This window comes from Podarcis vaucheri, assembly GCF_965113315.1.
Source record: "Podarcis vaucheri genome assembly, chromosome: 1".
NCBI classification, from domain to species: Eukaryota; Metazoa; Chordata; class Lepidosauria; order Squamata; family Lacertidae; genus Podarcis; species Podarcis vaucheri.
The window spans coordinates 30,985,274-31,004,554 of record NC_138759.1 but is presented as its reverse complement, the minus strand read 5'-3'; the positions used below and the strand labels follow the sequence as shown (position 1 = coordinate 31,004,554).

The 19,281-nt window shown below is 43.8% G+C and overlaps 1 protein-coding gene across 4 annotated transcripts; it reads right to left on the bottom strand.

The window, feature by feature from the left end:
* Nucleotides 1-22: 22 nt before the first annotated feature.
* On the bottom strand, nucleotides 23-15,236 carry LOC309537928 (RING finger protein B-like). 4 transcript variants are annotated; one of them, XM_082233075.1, is made up of 13 exons: nucleotides 14,542-15,236; nucleotides 12,890-13,066; nucleotides 12,409-12,517; nucleotides 11,127-11,228; nucleotides 9,332-9,560; nucleotides 8,475-8,498; nucleotides 7,362-7,484; nucleotides 6,874-7,061; nucleotides 5,987-6,186; nucleotides 4,129-4,220; nucleotides 3,416-3,470; nucleotides 1,496-1,593; nucleotides 23-1,411 (listed from the first exon to the last, which is right to left on the bottom strand). In XM_082233075.1, exons 1-13 carry the CDS (start codon nucleotides 14,748-14,750, stop codon nucleotides 1,170-1,172), a joined length of 1,848 nt encoding a protein of 615 aa, XP_082089201.1. In that variant the 5' UTR covers nucleotides 14,751-15,236; the 3' UTR covers nucleotides 23-1,169. The 4 variants fall into 4 exon arrangements, with proteins under 4 accessions (XP_082089201.1, XP_082089202.1, XP_082089203.1 ...); XM_082233076.1 differs by having other exon boundaries at nucleotides 12,409-12,514; XM_082233077.1 differs by lacking the exon at nucleotides 14,542-15,236 and adding an exon at nucleotides 14,288-14,519 and having other exon boundaries at nucleotides 12,409-12,514.
* Nucleotides 15,237-19,281: the final 4,045 nt, after the last annotated feature.

Genomic DNA, 19,281 nt, shown 5'->3' with positions numbered 1-19,281 from the left:
CAGTAGCACCCCAGGCAGCAAGCAAGCAAGCTTTTTTTTCTGTCCAAAGGCCTAAATCATAAATCCCATTTATTTATGTTGTAGAAGAAAATGAGAAAGCCTTCTGCATAGGAGACAGCTGCTAAGATGCATAATTGCAGATAGATCTATGGGATCAGGGCTGCCAGACTCAGGGCTAAAGTAGTGCCTGCCAGCCAAATTAAGCCCACGGTCGCAGCATTTCAACAAAGCAAAGAAGTTATGGTGAAAATGGGAGTTGGTGCAATACACTGGCAGGATCTAGGCATCTTCTGAATCCCCCTGAAGTTTTTCCTCGGAGAGGTCAGAACACACTTCTTTGAAGCGTTAATTAGGAGTGTGTATACTTTGTACTTTTTTAAAAAAGTAATTCTACAGCAAGAAAGAGGTGGATTACGTGTGTATAAATTAAATGTGCGTAATTTAGGAGGTTCTGGGAATGCGATTACTTCTCTCCATGCCTCCAGCAAAGTTTCATAGCATAAATAGAACAAAGACAGATTCTTTTTATCACAACTCTTGTGCATGCTTTATTACACAATTTGGGTTTGGATTATATATTTTTTTTGCTGGGGAGGTGAGTGGGGCTTGGTCAAACTGACAGGGGACAGAGGATTAAAAACAGGAACATAATAGAATGGGAAGAAACAGGAGCAAGGAGGAAAGGTATAGAAATGCATTGGTATAATCCAGATCCAGCTGTCAAATATCTGAAGCCCAGCCTATATGCCCTTCAGTTTATAAACATCCCGCAGTATTTCTTCATTCATTTTCAGGGTACTTTCCTCTCCACTAGCAAGGATTAAGCTGAGGCACTATTACATCCAAGACTGACTGATTAGGGCATGTCATAGAATATGGGGTTCAAGAGGAGCAACTGTGAGGGATGGGGGAGATTACACTGAAGTGACAGAGTGCAAAAGTGCAAATACTAAAGTAAAAACCCTCTGCCTGATCTCCTGAAAACCCACTTTGTTTCTCCTACATGGGATGAAACCAGCAGGAAGATCAGCAAAGTATTCAGAGAGGGATGATGTTGTTTTCACAACCTCTGTTTGCACTGGCAGTCTTGTACCCATCCACTTGTACTCTTCCAATATTCAGACTTTCTAATCTTGCCTTCTTGGTCCAGGCACAGGACTCCCAATGACTCAAGCAGGGTCCAGGGAAGACCTCGTCACCTCAAGGTCCAGCTGCAGCTTGCTTGTACTATTGTAGAACTTGCCAGCACGGTCTGACCCCCCGAAGACCAGAACCGTGCATGCATTGTGCTTGCCCTGGTTCTCCTTATCTGCATCCGTCTGGGGGGCATAAGTCAAGTTGAGCAGTGTGTGGCCTGCCCGGGGCACAGAGCAAAGGTCACTATGCTTGACTGCACTCCAAGTCAAGGTATCTGCAATGGGAAAGGGTTAATAGGTGGTAGCAAACCTCCACGTCTTGAGGGAGCACTGGTAGCAAAAGCGCCGCAAGGACTTACCGAGATGGAATGTGAATGCATCCCGAAAGGCTCCTCTGGCACCACAGCCTCCGCTTATCAGCACTTTCTGATCAGACACTGGAATGGCCGCATGGAAACTGGAAGCAGAAGTTGGATTCTTAAGGATTAGAATAAAGCGAAAGCGAGAGCTTGTACCCAGTTGCTCACTTCCTGCCATCTAGGGTCTCACCCACCCAGCTAATATGCCCCCCCCCCATGCCCCAGTCTGGCTCTCCTATTTTCTTCAAATGTATTGTGTAGCCATCACCAACTTCTATAGACTTATCGGGAGTCCATAACATCACATCATCCACTTGCATGATCGTAAGGCAACATGGTGGCCAGGACCAGGCCATCTTGATGCGGCAGATAATGATAGTGGAAGGTGAGGAGGAAAAGGCTAGGATGTGTCTGGTGTAACTTACATGGGATATGTTTTTTGAAAGCAGAAGGCTCATCTCTATCCCCAACTCTGTTCTACTCAACCTTGCAACATGGATTTGTTTCGTCCACCTCCGTATATATTCTGATTTGTTCCACATTTTTCAGAGGAAATATTATCCATGCAAAAATGTTAAGAGCTTTTTAAAAAGTGATCTCACCCAAAAAAGAACTGTTCACTTTTATGAGGTAATGTGAGGACTGCCTTTTAACCTCCCCACACTCCTACTTTCAGGGTGGGTTAACAGCTGCTTGGAGCAGCTACAACAACACTTGAAGACTCCTCCCTGCCAATCCACTCCTTAAAGAGCTACTAGCTGTTTGAAGCTGGAGGCAAGTGTAAGCTTTGCCTCTGGGTCATCATGTGATGCAGTGATGAGTCTCTCACATCAAATACTGCAAGAAGAAAAAGGTGGCTGCTACCATAGATCACCTGCCTAGGAGCTTAGATATAGGCAAGAATAGTAATAATAATAATTTATTATTTGTACCCCGCCCATCTGGATGGGTTTTCCCAGCCACTCTGGGCGGCTTCCAACAAAGATTAAAAATACATTAAAATGTCACACATTAAAAACTTCCCTGAAGCCTTCAGATGTCTTCTAAATGTCAGGTAGTTGTTTATCTCTTTGACATCTGATGGGAGGGTGTTCCACAGGACAGGCGCCACTACCGAGAAGGCCCTCTGCCTGGTTCCCTGTAGCTTTGCTTCTCACAGTGAGGGAACCGCCAGAAGGCCCTCGGCGCTGGACCTCAGTGTTTGGGCAGAACGATGGGGGTGGAGACGCTCCTTCAGATATACTGGACCAAGGCCATTTAGGGCTTTAAAGGTCAACACCAACACTTTGAATTGTGCTCGGAAACGTACTTGGAGCCAATGTAGGTCTTTCAAGACCGGTGTTATGTGGTTTTGGCTGCTGCCCCCAGTCACCAGTCTAGCTGCCACATTCTGGATTAGTTGTAGTTTCTGGGTCACCTTCAAAGGTAGCCCCATGTAGAGCGCATTGCAGTAGTCCAAGCGGGAGATAACTAGAGCGTGCACCACTCTGGCAAGACAGTCCACGGGCAGGTAGGGTCTCAGCCTGCGTACCAACAGCTTGAAGGTTTCACCCATTAAATCAGGGATGTGGAGCCTGTGTCCTTCCTGATATTGTTGGGCTTCAGGTACCATCATCCCTAATCATTAGCCAAGCTGGCTGGGGGCTGATGGGAGCTGGAGTGCAGCAGCACAAGGAATGGGAGGGGATACAGGTTCCACGTTTCTGCAGTAAAATGATCAAGGATTGGTTTCCTCTTGTCAACTAACAGGCTTCTGAGAAGAGCAGCACACGCAAGTTTAAAGCTCTGCCTTTTTCTAGCCCAGGCTCCAGGGATGCCAACTCATGACTGACAGCAGCCCTTCAAACATGCACCTCAGACCCCTTTCCATTACAATCACTGGCATTGTGATTGCAAGAGAGCCCCATAATCAGCTCTTACCTGCGAGCTGAAGGTTGTCCAGAGAGAAAAGGAACTGAAATGTACTCCATGAAACCTAGAGGCACATGGGGAAAAGTGGAAGATTTCAGATGCAACAAACTTATTGGGGGGAAATAAAGTTTGTGGTATCTTAAAAACACTGAACATTACTACAGCAGAAGCTTTTGTGGGCTAGAGTTGGCTTCATCAGACGGAAAGAGGAATGTAAACAATGGTATCAATTTGTAAAGAAATGCAAAAAGGTCTGACTAGTGACCATTCATAAAACAACTATAGAATTTAGATCATCACAGGCTTTACTTTTTGCATTTTATCCACTTCCTCTCCACTCACACACCCACAATAACTTTGTTACACTTCAAGGTGCGACTGGGTTTTGTTGTTTTTGCTGAAATAGACTTCACACAGCTTCCTCTCTGGATGGGAATTGCAGCAGCTTATTGCATATAATGCAGAAATGTCTGAAAATGCATCTGGCCATAAATCCGGTTACAGCACCAATAATCTTACAATGGCCAGTAAGAGGTCATTTTTGATCCATTCTCCAAAAGGTTTTGAGGCAAAGTCGCTGTTTGCTAGCATCAGTCTTTCCTCACACCAGTGTGCAATATATACCAACTTCTGACATCTCCCGCCTCAAGGGATTCCTTTAACCTCACCAGGCAGTGGACTTCAACTCTATCCAAACAGAGAGGGAATGGCAAAGTTCTTACCCAGATCTAGGATGTGTGTGTCGTTCAGGTAGAAGGAAGTCTTCTGCCCCCCAAATATGATCAGTTTGTTTCTCAGCAGAGTAGCTGAATGGCTTTGAGAAAGCAAGGAAAGACAGTGAACAAGGAAAACGTAGGAAAATGAAACAGTCCCTGCAACATCTATAGCTAGAAATCCACTTTATGTCTTACATTTTTGAATGATTTTTCCTAGCTTCAGTCAATCTCAGTGGCCATTCTGGGGCACCCACAGGGGCTGTATATGAGTAGCTCCATCATTTCCAAAGCTAGCAAGGCATTTGGTGGAAAGATGCCAAAAGTTTGGTCAGCTCCAGCAATGCCTTAAAAACAAATTATGGTGTTCCAATATCCAATAGCAACTTTCAAAACTAAAGTTTTAATATGAGACATCAGCTGCATTAAGCCTTTCGGTAGCAGCAGAAGAATAAAATTGCTCTTCTTTCGGTAGCAGCAGAAGAATAAAATGCGTGAGTTGGTTTTAGATATAATAATGTTTATGCTGTAATTAAAAAAAAAAATCTCTATTGCCATAAGCTGGCCTGCAACCTTAGGCTGTGTTCACACTCCAGTTTACTGTGCATTCACTGAGTTTCCAGTGTTGGTTTATAATCTGTGTTCACATGACGTTATCCAAAATGCATTATGTATCTTGTACTTTGTTATAAGATACTACTGTTTGGTGTATTGTTTCTCTAACCAGCTTCACGTGATTGGAATCCTTATGCCTCTTGTCTTTGGCGAAGGTGTGAAAGCATCCCTGTGGGAAACAACTTCACTGCAACCTATGGCAGTAATGTGAACACAGCCCTAGAGTGGGGGGCAGGATATAACCCCCTCAAAAAAGGCATACATAAACATAATGTAATGTGAACCATGGAACACAAAAGGCTTTTTTACTAGAGAAATGCGTCAAGTAAACACAAGTTTTACAGCACTGCTTGAGTAGATTCGCCAAGATTTTATCTAGATTAAGAACAAACTCATTAACTCATCAGAAGTGATAGAATTTCCCCCATTTGCTAAAGTTAAAAGTTTTATTTAAGCAGTGTATTAGGGAATGTGTAATTTGGTCCAGATACCTATAGATCCAACTCCTAAGCTGATCTCTGCAAAATGAGAAGAAGCTTCTATTAATTCCTTCTCTTGACCAACAGGTTTTTGTGAATTCTCTGATTAAGAGAACTGAAAAGTCTTTAGCCAAAAGATATAAACTCCCATGCTGGAGGTAAGGAAAACTTCATCAAGATTTACACAGCTGATATCAATATTAGTATATGAGCCTGGTCCTAACACCTGCAAGAGGCACCCACTCCACTTGTGAAATGAGGCTCTCATACTTCTCTTCCATATGTGGCAGACCCCTGCAAGCTGATCCTGAAACTGCATGCCCCCTCAGCATGCAATAAAGTTATGCAGCCCACATGAGACACCTTGGATCCAAGCCATAGTCTTGCCTTCTACTGCACAGAGTTTTAAAAATGGCATTGTAAGCTTCATTCTGGGTGTGAGAGAATAAAACACTCCCAAGGAATTCCAGGCAGAGAGGATGTCTGAATGCACTTAGTATGTGAACAAGATAGGAGGTTTCTGAGGGGCCCTCAGTTTGAGGGGCAGAGTTTACACAGACTCCCTTGGCATTATAAAATAAAGTACCAGTAAATACCCACAGGAAAATGTACAAGTGTTTTCACAGAAAGCACTAATTACGCTATTTCCAACTGCCAAGGAAATAAAATAAAAATGAGAGCAATGAAGGAGTTGTCCAATATCACACTTCAGTGAGAAAAATCAAGAAATCAGCACTAAGCTGATTCTCCTCATTGAAGCAAAGAAGACTTACCCAAGCCTAGGCAAAGGCTTCTCCCCCTCAACAATGGGTTGATACCAGATCTCATACTCGGGGTTGAAAACAAAGAGTGTGTTGCTGCAAGCTCCCATCTCCAGGGATGACATTTTAGGGAAAGCTCCTCCGAAGACAAATAGCTCCTTTCGGTAGATGGTTGCACTGTGGTAAGCCAGCGTTGGCACTTTACCCTTAGCCTAAGGAAGAGATCACCGGTCACTGTACAGGCCTGGCATTTTAGGCTGACTTAGCATCAGCACCACAGACAGCTCCGTTGCTGGCAGCATCAATGAACACGATTCCTCCCCTTTCCAATGCCTTCCTAATAGACCTGACAGCAGCTGCCTCAATCGCTCCCCACCTGAGCTGTGATCCACCACTCTCTCTTACATGGAGGGGAGGTTCTTACAAAAGTGGGGAAGACTCAGGAATAAAGACACCTTCTCAGATGGTCTGCTCTTTTTTTAAGATTCTAAATTCTTGAGCATGGGTAGGCAAACTAAGGCCCGGGGGCCAGATCCGGCCCAATCGCCTTCTAAATCTGGCCGGCAGACAGTCCAGGAATCAGCGTGTTTTTACATGAGTAGAATGTGTCCTTTTATTTAAAATTCACCTCTGGGTTATTTGTGGGGCATAGGAATTCGTTCATTATTTTTTCCCCAAAAATATAGTCCAGCCCCCCACGAAGTCTGAGGGACAGTGGACCAGCCCCCGCTGAAAAAGTTTGCTGACCGCTGTTCTTGAGGTTTGGGGAGTGTATGTTTTAAATTCCACATACTACATTGTTGTAAATCGCATTGGTGAAAACTGGGACACAATTTAAAAACAAATAAAGGAATGGATGTCTCTTTGTTGCTCAAAGCTCTGTTTCTTTTGCGACTCACAGACACATGAAGCCACTTCCAAGACGCTGTGTCCAGAACATGGATGTTGCTGTAGCGCTTTGCCTCCCTCATACCCCCGAAGATGTAAATGCGCTTGGTCTCTGGGTCATATGTGGCACTGTGGCCCCTTGAACACTGTGGCATGGAACCTGATGCTGGGAGATCCATGGGGAACCAGAAGTCATTGTCTGCGAAATCAGCAACAGAAGTGAAGACTCAAGATGTGCAAGAGGGTAGGGGGAAAGTTGCACAAAGTAGTCGCCAACATGCTAAAAGCTTAGAGCTGGCTTCCCTGCTAACCAGAACACAAGTAGTGTGCAAAGCAAGTTAGATCCAGCCACTTTCAAGTTCAGATCACCAGACATGGCAGACACCCCTTTAAGAACTACTATCCCCATATAGGAAAAACCGACTCCAATTCAGTTTCCCTCTGATCGGCTGCAGACAGTGTCAACATGTACATCACTGCAAGCAAAGAAGCATCTCACCAATTTCCAGTTTCCACAGGGCATCTTGGCAAAATTGTTGATTAGTTCCTTCGCCACCGATCAGAACAGCAGTTTCAGGGTCACTCAGGCACATGGCATGACACCACCGAGGGCTTGGACATACTGCCGAGACATGCAGGAGTGGAGACAGCAGAAACATACCACAGAATCCATCTCATTTCATTGCGGGAGCGTCATTTGGGAGAACTTCCTCCTGAAACCTACAGCATGACTGATTCTGGCTGCTACCCTTAATGTGGAATTGCCATTGTTCATTCACTCACTTTTTACAGGGTATCTAAAGGACATCATCAAATCAATACCCTCCAGTGCTTTCTCTTGTTCCTCAAACCACAGAAAATCCTGTGCAAACTCCACATATGTAGATGCTCTTAAAATTAATCTTCCATTTTTCCTAGAGCTTCAGTTTAGATACATCAGTGACACTGCAGGTAAATGAAGTTATAGCCATGCTGGCACCATTACCTTTACCGTCAAGCACCATTTCGTCATTTTTCTATTCTATCTTTTAATTAACACCCATGCTCTTTGCGCTACTTTTTTTCCAACTTTTTAAAGGAATTCTTGGAAGTAATTACCAAATTGCTCTTTAAAACAATAAACTCTAGAATAACTGCTTTTTAAAAGGTGGCTCAGTTGTATTGTCTTTCCCACCCTAGGACTCAGGGTAGACTGAACATAGTGAGATGTCCACATACAAGAATTAATGGGTGAAGTTCAACTAATGACTTCTGTCAATGTAAGCCTTGCACAAGGGCTTCTGCTTACAGAATGAGGCTACTCCCCACCTTCCACCTGCATGCCCCCCAAAATTGGCTTGAGGGGCGGGGGGTCAGGAGAACTTCCAGAACAGCACATAGGGAGAGGAGAGGGGGGATTGTTCCTTACAACAAGCTGAAATGCTTGCCCTGACAAAATGATCACCTCAGCACGACATGGAATTTCTCCCACTATACCCTCAAAACACAAGAAGTCGGTTGCAATGCCACATGTAGCTCACAGTGGAAGAGCAGTACTGGGTATTACTAGGAGCTGCTGTTCTGGAAGCACTGAATGAATTCCAACAAATTGTTCAAGGAACAGGTATTTTACCTTGCAGCTCTTTAACTTCCAAGTCTGCAGAGAGAGAAAATGTTCCGAGAGATTACTATTCTTGTGCAATGCTCCCTTCAAACTGATTTTCAATGGGTCATGCATTTATATTGGAAAAAAGAAAAGATGCTATTTCATCATAAGCAAAGAAGTTATGATACTGTATCTGGTGAAATGCTTTAGAATGCACGCTCAGTAATTTAACATGCATTTTTTGCACACCGACGGCCAAACCACACATTAACATTGGTAATGCATGATTCCTACCCCACCCTCAAACTATAAATACCAGCAGTGAGGGAGACACTATCAGAATCAGGTCTGCAGCATGTAGTGGGATTAGCTCTTTCCTATCATGTTGTGGCTCTGATCAGCAGTCACTGCTAAAGCCATTATTTGGCACAGGGAGGAACACCACCATTGGTGCCAATCTGGCAACAGTTTTTCGACTGTTTGAAAATGATGACTGGCCAGGAAGTTAAAGAACAAATTGGAGGTTGTCTCCATAAGCTGCAAGCCCAAATGCAAACATCATTGATATCATCAAGTATATAACTCTCTGCTAGGTATCTTCCCCAACTCCTATGTATCAGGACAAATTCATATAAATTAGAACATTCTGAATGTGTGTTGACTAGATGTATGCGGGTTCTGGCATGTGCTAAAGTCTTGTATTTTACAACATCACTGGAAAGTTTCTGAAAAGGAGGCCAAGCTAATAGGATAAGGTGGGGGCGGGACTGGACATTGTACATTCATGGGAGCACAAATACTCCTCCCTGTCCCAGAATACTATACAATTACAAGCTAATTTGGTCTCGGAAACTAGACATCACTCCTGCTATAGATTTACTAACCTTCAGATTCCTGCTGTCTGTTGGATGCCAGAAGTTCAAAGAGAACCCTCCTGGTCTTTAGGCTAGCTGAATTAGATGTACATGTTTTATTCCTGGCCTCCTCACAGTCCACCGATGCAGCAGTTGTTTCTGGAGCAGGAAGCATAAGCAGCGTTTCCATGGGTGGAGAGAACTCCTTCCTTTCAAGCACAGGCTCTTTAACAGGCATCGCTGAACTCCCATTCTTAGACTGCTCCACAAAGAACAGAATTAGATCGGGATCAGAAATCATTCGAACAAAACGACTGGGCCTAATGAAAAGGGCTCACTGAAGGCATGCACTACAGACAACTCCAGTTTTCCCTGGGCTGCCCTAGACAAGGGGTAGCCAACGTGGTGTCTTCCAGATGTTGTTGACTACAATTCCTATCAGCCCTGACCATTGGCCATACTTGCTGGAACTGGGAGTTGTGTTGCCCAACATCTGGAGGGTCCCATATTGACTATTCTTACCCCATATGCTTTGCTCCTGTTCTGTCCAGCTTGAGAGTTTCCTCCAAAGCATCTGGTAAATCACTGTTGGAAGTAGAAGGTATGGTCCAGCAGGGTTCATCAAAGGCCCAAGCACTTATAGAATCATAGAACCCAACTCGCTCAATCTTCCTCATAAGGCTTGGTTTCCAGACTCTTGATCATCTTGGCTGCCCTCCTTTGCGTACATTCCAGCTTGGCTATAGCCTTCTTAAATTGTTACACCCAGAACTAGACACAGTATTCCAGGTGTGGTCTGACCAAGGCAGAATAGAGCGGTACTATTACTTCCCTTGATCCAGACACTCTACATTTGTTAAAGCAGCCTAGAATAGTATCAGCTTTTTCTGCTGCTGCATCACACTGTTGACTCATGTTCAGCTTGTGGTCGACCTAGATCCTTTTCATATGTACTACTGGCAAGCCAGGTGTCCCTCATTATATTTGTGCAGCTAATTATTCCTGCGTAAGTATAGAACTTGATATTTGTCCCTACTGAAATTCATTTTCTTAGTTTGGGCCCAGTTCTCCAATCTATTAAGGTTATCTTGAATCCAGATTCTGTCTTCTGCGGCATTAGCTATCCCTTCAAGTTTGGCGTCATCTGCAAATTTGTTGGGTGTGAAACGCCAAATGAAGTTTCCACTACGGAGTTTTGATCACAAACACAATCTCTGAGCAATTGTTCTAAGTCTGTGACCTAAAGCAGTCCTACAGATCACACAGAATATGGTGGCAGAAATCTGGAAGGAACCACCACTTCAGATTGTAGGTGCAGATATATTTTTGCACACTTTCCCACACAAAACAAAACACAAACATCCCTGCATGTAGAAAATAGGCAGAAAGGTTTCATGTAGCCCTCTCTCTGGTGTGGGGAATAGAATTACAGTGGTACCTCCGGTTACGAACTTAATTCGTTCTGGAAGTCCGTGCTGAACCTGAAACCGTTCTTAACATGAGGCTTGCTTTCACTAATGGGGCCTCCTGCTGCCACCGCACCGCCAATGCGTGACTTCCGCTTGCATCCCGGGGCAAAGTTCACAACCAGGAGCATCTACTTCCAGGTTAGCAGAGCTTGTTACCCAAAGTGTTTGTAAGGAGGATGGTATGTAACCCAAGGTTCCACTGTACTCTCCTCCTCTTCCCCATTCCCTCAGTAGGAATAACGCTTCCAGAATTCCACTACCTGTCTGTGTAACTTGTAGACTGGTCGTGGTCCTAGAGGTTAACAACAAGCAGTTAGGAGAATGGAGAAAAAGGAGACTTCTATCTATAAACCTACCTCAGGGGGCTCATCCAATCGCTGACCTGTATCTTCTGGAAGGACAGGTGACTGATTAGGTTCTGTGGCCTGAAATGGGCGGGTGGGGGTGCTGTTGAGCAGCTAAGGAGGAGAGACACACACATGAGAACAACACTTGCAACTTGAGTCAAAAGGCAATGCACAGGTGAGTAGCCCCCTACATTGGAGGCTTTTAAAGAGAGGGAGGTATGGTTTGAAGGATGTGACGGGCTGTGTAACAGGGTAGACTGAGTGGGCATCTATCTGTTCCCTCTTTGGGTCTCTCCCTCGGTCAGACAGATCATGGTTGCCATAGCAGCAACCGGTATGACCCTGAGCCTGTCAGCGTTGCCATTAAATGCCAGGTTAGTCCATAATAAAATCTCCCTTATTCATAATTTAATTGTGGATGAGGAGGCCAACCTGGTTTGTATTATTGTACTAATTGTATAATTGCAATGTTCTGTACATGGGCTGCCTTTAAAATATGCTGGAAACTGGGATATACGAACATATTTCACCCATGCTTTGTAGTCACTGGCTTCCAACCAGTTTTCAGGTCCAAATCAAAGAGCTGGGGTATCTCACATGTAGCTACTCAATCTAAGATTTGTTTGTTTATATGCATTTACAGGCTGCCCTTCATCATTTTGTTCTAGAGATAGTTACATACAGCTCAATACAACAAGCAAACTATGTAACACACAAACATTACTAGGCAATAAATTAAACCTAATCAACAGCAGTCAGGAAACAGGAACAACACTATAGTGGGAAAGGTATTCTGAACTCGTCCTGCAACCCAAAAACCTACACTAAAGGTGCATTATGACCTGGCGTTGATATGTATATAATGATGAGGCCAGAAGGGGAGGGCATTCCAAAACCTGGGAGCCACCACAGAGAATGTCCTCTCATGCATTCCTGCCTACAAACTTGATAGGGTAGCAAAACTACCAGCAGTGCTTCCCCTGCAGATCTCAACAGTTGAACATGTCTATGAAGAAGGAGGGACTCCCTCAGATACTTAGGGCCTATATTTGATGTTTTACTTATATTTTAGGCAAAATATTTAAACTTTCAGGGCACATGGCCATCACAAGACAGAATAATAATTACACAGCATATCAATATTCATTAACAAGTGGCATTACAGGAACGGATACTTTTAAGACTTCCATTTTCATATCTGTATATATGGGTCACGTTAAAAATGAATCCACATGGACCCAGTCTCAGTAGGCAGGGAATACAGAAATGACAAGATAGAAAACTTTCCTACCTGTTCCTCGACAGTCAAGAGAAGCTTAACAGGGTTACCATTCTCTTCCTGCTTTAATGAAGCCATCAAAACATCTACTCGCCAGTCACCTTCCCATACCAAACACCTGCTTAAGTAAAACACACTGATCACTATTTTCTTGCTCTGAGATAATTTTACTTTTATTTCAATAGCTGATAGAGTTAAATTGACAATACATTCTTAAGCTTTAAAGACTGTCCATAGCAGAACAAATGGATTTGGTAGGTTGCAATAGCACAACATCTTCATGACAGCTGCTGTAACTAATAGCATGTTGATCCCTGAAGTCTTGAGTTCAGATCCAGCCTTTGCTGGCCCTGGACACATTCTCTGCTTTTAAAATAATTTATTCCCTCATACAGTTTTTTAAAGAACTTCCTCACAGTGTGTTTGGAAAGCACTTGGCATGCTAACAAGTATCAATACTGGCACCAAAATTCACTAATTATCTAGAATTTACCTTGTTTCAGGCCCCAGCTTGCCAATCTTTTGTGGCTTAACATTTGGATTCACTAATATTTCTACAATGATGCTTGTCTTCTGAGAATAGCGGCTCCAGTCACCCAAACCAAAGACCACTAGGTGTTTGGGCAGCGGAAGTGGTAAGTGAGTCTGGTAACATTTCTGACGGCATTTGCTTAGAGAGAAGAGAAAATAAATTAGTCTCAAAAGGGATAGCATGGAAGGAAACTGAGAAGAAAGGATTCATAGTGATGGAAAACAAGAGGGGGAAAGACTGGTGCTGTGTACGCACAATCATGGGTGTAGCCAGGAGGAGACAGAGGGGACAGCTGCCCTCCTAAATCAAGTACAGTAAATAAATAAAAATACTTAACTGACCAATTGTGTCGCAGATAACTCGGTTCTGCTCCAACATAAAGCTTGCCCCCCTAAAATAATTCCTGGCTACGTCCATGTGCACAATACCTGTAAAGCGCATTTGAAGTGCATTTTTCCCTCAAATAATTATGGGCACTGTAGTTAACTCTGAGGGGTAAATTACAGTGCCCAGAATTCTTTGAGGGGGAAATGTGCTTTAAAGGTATAATAGCATGTATACAGCAAAGGGATTCCTTCTCACTTGTTCCCTAAAAGAAGAAAGAGGGGTCGACAACCTGCTTTCAAATTTTGGAACTATCTTTCTAGGACAGAAGGGACCCCACTGAGGGCATTTACAAATGTGAGGCTCACACTGTGTGTAACCTGAATAGAAACCCTTCATTGTGCCAATTATGAACATTGCTTTTAAAGCGGCTTTCTTTGCATTATGTGCATGGGCTCCAGCAGTCCCCATTTACCAGGTGCAGCCTATATTCTCCAATAGCTGCCCCCATTTTATATCTTGATGGTTTTGTGGATTCCTCTAACTTCCCTTCCATCTTGCTTCCCATAATTGCCTATTCAGATACTAAACACTGTTCAATTAGTTCTAATGTATGTTGTGTAACAAAAGCAGCCAGATGCACTGTGAGATTAGACATTCTGCTGAATAAGTGGAAGTTAAAAGACCTAGACCCCTAAGGAGCTAAAATAGAGGATATGAATTTTAATGCTAATCAGTTTTCTAATACACAATGGATTCATAAAATAGTGCAAGAGAAGATACAGAAAAATGCATAAAGGGAGAAAAATCAGCAATGAAGAGTTCTGGCCAGGCCTTGACTTGGGTGGGAGAACTGGGATAATGCAGGTACACACACACTTATTTTCATATGGGAAACGGTGAAAGGTTGCAAACATCCATGCCTATTTTAAGTGCTTGTCTGCTGGTCATGCAGAAATCGGCTTTTTGCAGCATGTAGATAAGCAACACCGCCTGCAAATGTCTGCTCATCAAGCTGCTGTTAAAGGCACACACCTACACTGGCTAGCTGAGAAGTTGGCAACCCTAACGCACCCAAAACGTTGCTAGTAGTTAGGCTCCCGGTGTCGCACAAGCCTCTTCGCTGCTTTCATGGTTGCTGTTGGTTTTCACGTGCGAAAACACCGTATCGTAAAAGCGACCTGTGAACCTGAGGCGCAGGCTTTTTGGCGCACAAATTTCCCTAAACCTTTGCCCGCTTTCACCCTCCAGGATGGCGGGAAAGGCGAGCCGCCGCGCGCAGGCCTCACCTACTGAGCTGCCGGGGCGGCTCGCGGAGAGACCAGAGGGCGTAGAAGTGGAGCTTGCCTTCCCGCCGGGAGAAATCCGCCCCTCCGCGGGGCTGCGGGGCTAAGGCGGCCTCCCCCCGCTGCCAGAGGCCTCCGGGGGCCCAGCTCCATCGCCGGCGGGGCGTCCCCAAGCCATCCAGACTCAGGAAACTGGAAGCACCAGAGAGCATGGCAGAGGGAGCGGCGCTTTGAGGCCCAAAGGCGCCACGGGCGAGTCAGGGTGGCATAAGCTGCTCCTCGGTCCCAAGCCTGGGTAGGTCGACAGGCGGCGGGCTTGGGCTGGGCGCGGGCACTCTGCAGCTGCTCAGAGGTGCTCTTTATTATAGCCCCGCATATTCCAGGGCGGAGCTTTTTGGTCTCAGCCAGTTTCCTGGTCCCTGTTTGATCAGTTTCAGGTGTGACAAGGCCGACCGTGCTTTATTTGCAAGGGGGTGGGGGAAATACTTAGTGGTTTAAGGGGCAGGCTAGAAAGATGGTGCAGTTCGGAAATATTTGACCCTCGACGCGGGTGATGGGGGGGGCGCTTTTGATGGCATAGGCATGATTCCAGTTGTGAAGCGCGCACCACTGACATTTCTCCATGTATTGCAGCTGCTGCTGTATTTCTGATACAGAGGGAGCAGATAGTTGTCAGCCCTGCTTTTTAAAAAGAGGAATACTCTGAGCACCTGCACTTTCACATGCTGCAGAAATCAGCATCAGACCTGGAAACTGTTCGCTGCTGCTCCTGCCCTATGGGTGGCCGGGGGTGGAGATCCTGGGCTTTGGCCCCAAGGCCTAGCAGCATCTTGGGGCCAGAACACAGACCATCCTAACTGCAAAATGAGAAGAAGCCTTGCCTTTCTCTCTCAGATTTTGTTTATAGCCCCACCACACCTGGGAAATCTCTCCACGCATAGGCAGTGGCATCAGGACACACAAAACGAATGAAGAGTAATTCTGGTCACTGAAATGAGATGTGTGAATAAAGACATCTTTAGCTTTTGGAACGCTTTGCGTATCAGACAGGCACCTTCTCTCTTAGCTTTTTGGTGGCTGCTAAAAACATTCCTCTTTCGATAAGCCTTCTAAAATCTGTATCCCACTTGATGTTCTGGATCTGAACTGATTTTGTGTATGTGGTGTTGTTTTAAACTGTTTTTAATATTTATAGGGGGTTTTAAAATTGTTTTTATATGCAATTTATATATATTTTTATATGTCATTATAGTGCCTCGTGGGAAGCGATTGAGAAAGGAAATAGTTTGTATGTCACCCATTTATTTGAAAGTCCTATTGAACTCAATAGGATTTATTCTAATGAAACATGTAGTTTACACTGTGATGGTCCTATTTCTGAAGAGCAGCTTATAAATTGACTGACAGTGAATTCCTCTGCAGATCTATTCTATTAAGTTCAATGGGACCTAACTATCTATAGCACCATTTTCCAATCCGATGCCCATCAGATGATTTGGACGCCAGCAGCCCCAACCAGCGCTGCCTGGGGCTGATGGGAATTGTAGTCCAAAATACAGTGGTACCTCGGGTTAAAAACACCTCAGGTTACATACGCTTCAGGTTACAGACTCCGCTAAGCCAGAAATATTACCTCGGGTTAAGAACTTTGCTTCAGGATGAGAACAGAAATCGCGCTCCGGTGGTGCGGCAGCAGCAGGAGGCCCCATTAGCTAAAGTAGTGCTTCAGGTTAAGAACAGTTTCAGGTTAAGAACAGACCTCCAGAACGAATTAAATTCTTAACCTGAGGTACCACTGTATCTGGAGGGCACAAGGTTGGGGAAGGTTAATGTATCAAATTGCTGTCCAAATAAATATATAGTCTATCAGTTCCTGTTAAACAATGTACTGCAGTTAGGATTTCGGTTTTTTTAATCAACTAAATAGCCAGATTCTGTTTTCCAGGTTGCAACTCTTATTCAAATTCCTGTAGAACAGTGTTTTTCAACCTTTTTGGGCAAAGGCACACTTGTTTCATGAAAAAAATCACGAGGCACACCACCACTGTGTGCGGAGAGGGAGATGTCAGAGCCCCGCTGCTCTCTATGGGGAATCGGATGAGAGCGGACAGCCTGTCCGCTCTCATCCGATCCCATCCGATCTGATCCCCACCCAGGATGGATGGAAAATAGGGTGGACACAGTCCAGCGCCCGCCTAGTGGGCGAAAATGTGACTTTTTTTAAAAAAAAAAATCTTTCGAATTTTTCAATTTTTCCCACGGCACACCAGGCAACATCTCGCGGCACACTAGTGTGCCGCGGAACAATTGTTGAAAAACACTGCTGTAGAGTAAGCCCCATTGAATTCAGTGGGGTTTACTTCTGAGTAGGTATGCATAAGATTTCAATGTTACTGTTGAGTAGGAGAAAATGGGTGAGCCATTGCAGTTACTGACCAGCCAGGGTGTTAGTAGGATTTTTTTAAAAAAAATAAGATCAAGTAGGTGAGACAGTTTTTAAGTAAGATATGATCCTTATTGTCTCATGTATATTAGTTGTCATATGTGTTGATGGAGACTGTTTTTTTCTCAGCAGGTCTTGGGTGCCTATGATGAAACCAATCCAAATACTTCAGAAATTTCTCAAATGTATTGTACAATTCTCTTCTCAGAAATGCTTATCTTTTGAGACAGATGGCTTAAAAAATCTGACAGGCCACCTGAATCAAATGCATCTGTTAATGACACACTTAACACTCTCAAAGACCATTAGGAACAATTTAGCCATTTAAAATCTACTCACTGTTTTTTTTTTTTCTAATAAAAGTTGTAAAGTTGTTTCTGGACAAGAAATAAGGGAGCTTGAGTATTTATAACAATACTCAAGACTGTTAAACCAACAAACATTTTTTTAAAATAGTATTAAAAGCATAAAATGTGAATCTATGTCAACCTGCTTAATAAAACTCATTTAATTTAAATATGCATGATTGCACAACATTTGCAACATTTTAGGCAAAGCTTAGCTTTCTCAGGCCTAATACCTGAAGTTGAAGATGCAGGGAACTGGACTTGAATTCAAAACTCCTGTTTTGTATTAGGGTAGCCTTCTCAAAATGTGAACAAGGGTGTAACCCCCTGCTTCAAATAAGCTGCAAACAAAGGAAACCACACCCAGCCGGAGGTTTCTCAGCATTTTCATTCTATAAGCTCTTGTTGCTAAAAACAAACCAACCACTCTTCGGTTTCCTAAGCATTTTGCTTTACTATGTGCTGGAACTACTGTAGTAAATGTTCCAGGTCAAGTCTCCAGCATCTCAAGGTAGCGCTGGAAATGTTCCTTGCCTGAAACCCTGGAGAGCTGCTGTTTAGTACGGTGACAATACTGAGCTAGATGGACTAATGTGCCTTTGTAGACAGCTCCTTAAAAGCTACTCACTTTGAGCCAATATCAATTTCTGTTGTGCAATGAAAAGAGTGTGGGGTGGAAGAGAACGAGGGGGAAATATCCACCATATTTCTCCTGCAGATGTTCTCAAAGATGTGCCATCTATTAGCTCTAGTTGAAAGCAAGGTGAAAAGACCAAAGGTCACTTTGGAGATATGGCATGTTTGGTGGGTGACACAGTGTACTTCTATTAGGGAACATTTTGTAGCTTAACGTGACATGTTGAAATATTGTTTTACAAAATTCAAAGCTTTATATGAGGCATAGGCTAACTCTGCCCTCCAGATGTTTTGGGACTACAACTCCCATCATCCCTAGCTAACAGGACCAGTGGTCAGGGATGATGGGAGTTATAGTCCCAAAACATCTGGAGGGCCGAGTTTGCCTATGCCTGCTTTATATATTCAGGTATTGTCAACCACTCTTCATGTGGGTCCTTTCTTTCTTTCCTGGAGATTCCCTCAGCCTTTCACAGGCTTTGGTGGTCAGAAGCAGAAATCTGTGTAAGCGTAAGCCCAAGACATAGTGCTGCCTGAGGCAAAGGGCAAGATAGCAGTCCCTCTCTCATGTACAGAAGTTGACTGGACTGGCAGCTGAATCTTACTTCAATGATGGTGACAGGATCATGTTTTCCAGTGCACTTCAGGGAAGCAGACTAGTTGTTTTTTAAAAAAATTATTTATCAAATTTTTCAAGATAATAAAGAAAAAAAAACATTTAATCTAAAATTTACATCCAATTCTAATATTTGTACATTTAGACTTCCTTCAGCCTTTCTGTGAATTCTCCAAATTATCACAATTGTACACATTTCTTCTATCAGTATTGTTTTTTAACCGGGAAGCAGACTAGTTTAGCAGGTTTAGTTTAGATGGCAAGTCTGTGGCACACAGAGTTTTGATTTCCAAATGAGGGGAATGGGAGGGTGTGCTAGAGGGATTGCTTGAGAGCTTCTGCCACCTTCTGCCTAATGCTAGCACCATCCCTGTCTGTAAAAGCCTGTGCAAAAAAATTATTCTCCTTTTTTGCCTGTAGCTTGTGTTATCCAAATAGAAACATGGATAATATGCAGCCAAATGCCAAAGGAAGTGAGGAGAAATGGCCTTTGGTTTTCTAGCCAATGCATCTGAACAACTGGTGCAGGGGGTTGGACTAGAATGAACCTCAGGATCCCTTGCAACTCAACAATATTCTATGAACCCTGGTCATGTCAGCACTGCAAAATTTCACACTTATGTGTTTGTCCCCAGTAATGTGCTCATTATTGCAGTTTCGTGCTTCAGGGCTATTTGTCCCTTGGAGGAAAAAACTACTTA